The sequence below is a fragment of the Trichechus manatus genome, unplaced genomic scaffold (assembly GCF_000243295.1).
Source record: "Trichechus manatus latirostris isolate Lorelei unplaced genomic scaffold, TriManLat1.0 scaffold00180, whole genome shotgun sequence".
NCBI classification, from domain to species: Eukaryota; Metazoa; Chordata; class Mammalia; order Sirenia; family Trichechidae; genus Trichechus; species Trichechus manatus.
The window spans coordinates 1,102,260-1,109,108 of NW_004444116.1; the positions used below are offsets into that span (position 1 = coordinate 1,102,260).

At 36.6% G+C, this 6,849-nt stretch overlaps 1 protein-coding gene across 1 annotated transcript; it reads left to right on the top strand.

Annotated features, from left to right (window-relative positions):
- The first annotated feature begins 201 nt into the window (after positions 1-201).
- LOC101354713 (olfactory receptor 2W3-like) lies at positions 202-1,125 on the top strand. The gene has a single exon (XM_004387112.1). It carries the CDS (start codon positions 202-204, stop codon positions 1,123-1,125), a length of 924 nt encoding a protein of 307 aa, XP_004387169.1.
- Positions 1,126-6,849: the final 5,724 nt, after the last annotated feature.

The window sequence follows — 6,849 nt, forward strand, 5'->3', positions numbered from 1 at the left end:
AAAAGCCAATAAAAAGAGATATTTTCTTAAAATATATAATCATTATCTCCAACAGCATATTGAAATTTTATATAATTATTTTGCATGATTACTTGATGTTACTCTTGTCTTCCTGACAATTCCTTAGCCTTCTTCATTAAGAACATGCAATGTTCTTATCTGCTTCCCTGCAGGCATGTACTGTACTGATTATCCACTATCATGAACAACCAGCCCTGCCAGGAACAGTTCATCTTGTTGGGTTTCTCAGACAGACGCAGGCTAGAGCAGATCCTCTTTGTGTTTGTCCTCGTCTTCTACCTTGTGACCTTAGTGGGCAACATCGTCATTATCTTGGTCTCCCACCTGGATCCTAGCCTCCACATACCCATGTACTTCTTCCTTCCTAACTTGTCCTTCCTAGATCTCTGCTTTACTACCAGTTCCATCCCCCAGCTGCTTTTCAACTTGGGCGGCCCAGACAAGACCATTAGTTATACAGGTTGTGCCGTCCAGATCTTCCTGTTCCTGGGACTGGGTGGCACTGAATGTGTCCTCTTGGCAGTCATGGCTTATGACCGCTTCACTGAAATCTGCAAGCCCCTTCACTATTCTATCATAATGCACTCTCAGCTCTGTTGCACATTGGTGTCTGTGCCTTGGGGGATTGGGCTCTTCAACTCCCTGGTTACATCTCTAGTGACTATGAAGCTGCCACTGTGTGGGAGATGTAGGGTGAAGCATTTTCTATGTGAGATGCCAGCTCTGATAAAAATTGCCTGTGTTGACACAGTAGCTGTGGAGAGCACTGTTTTCATCTTATCAGTAATAATTGTCCTGGTGCCCTTGTCTCTTATCCTCATCTCTTACAGCTACATTGCCTTAGCTGTACTAAGAATCAAGTCAGCCTCAGGAAGAAGAAGGCCTTTCAACACATGTGGGTCCCATCTCACTGTAGTCTCCTTGTTTTATGGGAATATTATCTATATGTATATGCAACCAGGTAATAATTCTTTTCAGGACCACCAAGGGAAATTTCTAACCCTCTTCTACAACTTGGTGACCCCCATGTTGAACCCTGTTATCTACACACCGAGAAACAAGGATGTAAAGGGTGCACTGAAGAGGTTTGTGTTTAGAAAATAAGGCGACAGTGACTTTTCCTAACTTTGCTACTTCAACTTACTTAATAGAAATAATTCCTGAAGTGAAATTTTAAAATTCACTTAAATATTTCTGTTTACCCTACAAGAACCACCAGGAGTGAGACTTGAGAAAATATATTATAAAGCCCCAAATATGATGCTAATGATAGCTTCATTATAGATAAAATTTAATTCACATAACATCTAGTATCTGACATGTCAAAACATCTTTTCTCCTCCTTTCCAAGTTAGCCATAGCTAAGTAAAGTCCAACAAGACCATGAACAGATGCTTCAATACTGTGGATCAACTAACATAAGTTATGACTTAATAAAATCATATGATCTTGTTTTTTTATTGATATTTTGTATAGTTGTCATTTTATGATTTAATTCAGCCAATGGAGTGTCAAAATATTTTTAATACCATATATATATATTATAAGTACCTGGAGAGATAGAGCTGTAGTCTAATAGACAGGGCCTATGATATAATTTTAATTATTTCAACTCAAACATTGTTTCACTGACCAGCTATATTTAAATTATCTGGAGAAAAAAAAATTTTAATAGAATCTCAGATCCCAACTGCAGAAATTCTCAGGTTTAGTAAGTCTGGGAGTATTTGTGTTGAAAAAGCTCCTATGTGATTCTCACATGGATCAAATTTTGGAAATAAATGATCCATTCCAGGTCCTTTCATTTTACAGGCTAGGAAACTGAGGCACAGTGAAACATATTTATCATCAAAACAAGCTAAGATAGTAGAGCTAAGAACTAGTTTTTGGATATATCAGGATGAGTATAAATGTTCTCGGTTTTTAAATACAAATTTTATTTAAGAGGTTATTAAAAATGACAATAATCAAGACAGAGTGAGTATGGTAGCCATGTGTGTGCAAGTGTAGATGCATAAACATTTACACACATACAGCATTACAGTGAGTATGCAGAGTTGCATATGATCAATTTTCCTATAATATATGAAAAAAGTGGGACTTATTTTTCTATGTTTTTTGGTTAATAGAAGAAAAAGAAATATATTCAAGAGTGTCATCTCACTATCATTAATTTTAAGGAATAGACCTTATACTGGTGAGCCCTTTAAATGTTGTTGTTGTTAGGTGCCATCCAGTCAGTTCCGACTCATAGTGAGCCCATGTACAACAGAACAGAACGCAGCCGGGTCCTGTGCCATCCTCACAATCATTGTTTTGCTTGAGCCCATTGTTGCAGCCACTGTGTCAATCCATCTTGTTGAAGGTCTTCCTCCTTTTCGCTGGCCCTTTGCTTTACCAAGCATGATATCCTTCTCCAGGGACTGATCTTTCCTGATAACACATCCAAAGTATGTGAGACGTAGTCTCTCCATCTTTGCTTCTAAGGAGCATTCTGGTTGTACTTCTTCCAAGACAGATTTGTTCATTCTTTTGGCAGTCCATGGTATATTCAATATTCTTCACCAACACCACAATTCAAAGGCATAAATTCTTCTTTGGTCTTCCTCATTCATCATCCAGCTTTCACATGTATATGAGGCATAGAAAACACCATGGCTTGGGTCAGACGCACCTTAGTTTTCAAGGTGACATCTTTGCTTTCCAACACTTTAAAGAGGTCTTTTTACAGCACATTTGCCCAATTCAATGCGTCTTTTGATTTCTTGACTACTGCTTCCGTGAGTGTTGATTGTGGATCCAAGTAAAATGAAATCCTTGACAACTTTAATCTTTTCTCCGTTTATCATGATGTTGTTTATTGGGTCAGTTGGGAGGATTTTGTTTTCTTTATGTTGAGGTGTAATCCATACTGAAGGCTGTGGTCTTAGATCTTTATCAGTAAGTGCTTCAGGTCCTCTTCACTTTCAGCAAGCAAGGTGGTGTCATCTGCATATCGCAGGTTGTTAACGAGTCTTCCTCCAATCCTGATGCCATGTTCTTCTTCATGTAGTCCAGTTTCTCAAATTATTTGTTCAGCATACAGATTGAATAAGTATGGTGAAAGTATACAACCTGACACACATCTTTCCTGACTTTAAACCACACAGTATCCCCTTGTTCCGTTCAAACAACAGCCTCCTGATCTGTGTACAGGTTCCGCGTGAGCACAATTAAGTGTTCTGGAATTCCCACTCTTCACAATGTTATCCATAATTTGTTATGATCCACACAGTCGAATGCCTTTGTGTAGTCAATAACACAGGTAAATATCTTTCTGGTATTCTCTGCTTTCAACCACAATCCATCTGACCACCATACTGGTGAACCCTCTAGTTATTATTTTTTGATTCAAGTAGCCATCACTAAACATAGCTTTGCCAAAAATGAAAAAAGTTAACCAAATAATTTTATTGTGTTGTTTTCTTCATATTGGAGACATTTATTTGTATTTATTTTCTTAAAAAACATATTAAGCCATTATTATGGGGTAAGTACCACATTAAGTAATACCCTTTTGTAGTCAAAGTAGAAAAGTAGTATGGCTATTTAAGAGAATGAAAAAGGAAGACTTTCCTAGAGCAAAAGTGGGTATCAAAAAAAAAAAAAAAAACCATTGCCATTTGAGTCAATTCTGACTCATAGAGACCCCATATATTACAGATTAGAACAGCTCCATTGGATTTTCTTGGCTGACAGAAGCAGATCGCCAGGGCTTTCTTCTGTAGCACCACTGGATGGGTTCAAATCGCCAACCTTTAGGTTAGCAGTTGAGCATAAACTTTTTGTGCCACCCAAGGACCTCAAAACTGTGTAAGAACACTTTATTTTTTAGTTTGGAGAGTGATTCTGTTTGTAGAGTACTTCCCTTTCCTATGTACAATCACTCCCATCATAGCAACAGTTCTCATTGCTTCAATTTTCTCCCCTATGCAGATGACCCCAAAATCCAAATGGCCTGCTAAAAATTGATTCCAAACACCATGCATTATATTTCCAACTATTTTCTGCCCAAATTGTCTATTTAATGGACAAATTTAACTTATAAATTAAACTCATCATATGTAAAGCAAAGTATTTCTCTTGACTTATTTTTTTTTTCAGTAGAAGAATATTTACATAAATTCAAAACATTAGAAGTATGTTGGGCTCATATCCCTACCTTCATTTAAAATCCTCTGCAATGAAAACCATTCAGTCTCTAATTGGCTCTCACATTAACTATTTCAACTAAGTTTCATTTCTTCTCCATTTCACCCAAATATAATGCTGCCAGTTTTATTTTCTTAAAACATGGATAATTATATCTCCATCTACTCAAAATCTTCCAAATATCTCTTCATATTTACCCAACAATTATTAAAACGTAGTACTCATGCCTATGCAAAAAATGGATTCACCTATTTTCTACTCTATTTGTAGATATGATTCCTCTTTCATTTCTAATGCTGTTTATTTGATCTCTTTCTCTCTCCCTTTATTTCTCTGCTTTCACTTGGTTAGTCTTGCCAGAGACTTAACTATTTTATAAGTATTTTCAAAGATTTGTTATATTTTTCATATTCTGTATTACATCTATTAAAGTTGTAGTACTGAAGGAGTTTATGGGCAAAAAATTGAATGATGCAGGAAGCATTAAAAGAATACAGAAGGAGTACTGTGCAGAGTCATTGTACCAAAAAGAACTGATCAACAATCAACTATTTCAGGAGGTAGCACATGACCAAGAACAGCTGGTAGTAAAGGAAAAATTTCAAGCCACACTCAAGTATTGGTGAAAACCAAGGCTCCAGAAATTGATGGAAAACCAGTTGAAATACTTCAACAGACAGATGCAATGCTGGAAGTGCTTACTTATCTATGTCAATAAATTTAGAAGACAGCTACTTGGCCAACCAACTGGAAATGGTCCATATTAGTGCCCATTCCAAAGAAAGGCAATCAAATAGAATGTGGAAATTATTGAATAATATCATTAATATTACATGCTTGCAAAATTTTGCTGAATATAATTCAAAAAACAGCTGTAGCTATACATCTACAGGGAACTGTCAGAAGTTCAAGCTAGGTTTAGAAGATGTCATGGAACAAGGGATATCATTGCTGATGTCAGATGGTTCCGTGGCTGAAACAAGAGAATACCAGAAAGATGTTTACCTGTGTTTTACTGTCTACGCAAAGGTGTTTCTGTGGATCATAACAAATTATGTATACCATTACAAAGAATGGGAATTCCAGAACACTTAATTGTGCTCTTGCAGAACCTGTATATAGACCAGGAGGCAGTTGTTCTAACAGAACAAAGGGATACTGTGTGGTTTAAAACTGGAAAATGTATGTAGCAAAGTTGTATCTTTTCACAATACTTATTCAACCTGTATACTGAGCAAATAATCCAAGAAGCTGGACTATATGAAGAAGAACATGACATTAGAATTGGAGGAATACTCATTAACATCTTGTGATATGCAGATGACACAACTTTGCTTGCCGAAAATGAAGCACTTACTGAAGAAGGTAAAAGGCTACAGCATTCAGTATGGTTTACACCTGAATGTGAAGAAATTGAAAATCCTCACAAGTGGGCACATAAACAACATCATGATAGATGGTGAAGAAACTGAAGATGTCAAGGATTTCTTCCTCTTGGATCAACAATCAATGCCCATGAAGCAGCAGTCAAGAAATCAAATGATGTATTGCATTGGGCAAATTTGCAGCAAAAGAATTACTCAAAATCTTAAAAAGCAAAGACATAATGCAAGAAACCAAAAGAGATCTACATAAATGGAAAAACATACATGTTCATCAATACATAGACTCAACATTATGAAAATGACAATTCTATCCAAAGCAATTTACAAATACAATGCAATTCTGATCCAAATACCAACAAAATTCTTTAAAGAGATGGAAAAACTAATCATTAACTTTATATTGAAAAGAAAGAGGCCACAGACAAGTAAAGCACTACTGAAGAAGAAGAATAAAGTCGGAGGATTTGCACTACCTGACCTCAGAACCTACTATACAGCTACAGTAGTCAAAACAGCCTGGTACTGGTACAATGATAGACACATTGACCAATGGAACAGAATTGAGAACCTAGCTGTAAATCCATCCACCTATGGTCACCTGATCTTCGACAAGGGCCCAAAGTCCATCAAAAGGGGAAAAGACAGTCTTTTTAACAAACGGTGCTGGCAAAAATGGATGTCCACCTGCAAAAAAATGAAACGAGACCCATACCTCACACCATACACAAAAACTAATTCAAAATGGATCAAAGACCTAAATATAAAGCCCAAAACTATAAAGTTTATAAAAGAAAAAATAGGATCAATGCTGGAAGACCTAATGCACGGCATTAACACGATACAAACTATAACCAGCAACACACAAACCCCAGAAGATAAGCTAGATTACTGGGATCTTCTAAAAATTGAACACTTATGCTCATCAAAAGACTTCACCAAAACAGTAAAAAGAGAACCTACGGACTGGGAAAAAAAGTTTGGACATCACAAGTCAGACAAAGTTCTAATCTCTAAAATCTGCAAGAAAATCCAACACCTCTACAACAAAAAGACAAATAATCTGATTAAAAAATGGGCAAAGGAAGTGAACAGACTCTTAACCAAAGCAGGCATTCAAGCGGCCAACAGACACTTGAGGAAATGCTCGCAATCTCTAGCCATTAGAGAAATGCAAATTAAAACCACAATGAGATACCATCTCACCCCGGCATTACTGGCACGAATCAAAAACACTGGAAATAACAAATGTTGG

Excerpts from the sequence above, each read along its gene's own strand:
- LOC101354713 (XM_004387112.1), top strand. The coding sequence starts at position 202 with ATGAACAACCAGCCCTGCCAGGAACAGTTCATCTTGTTGGGTTTCTCA.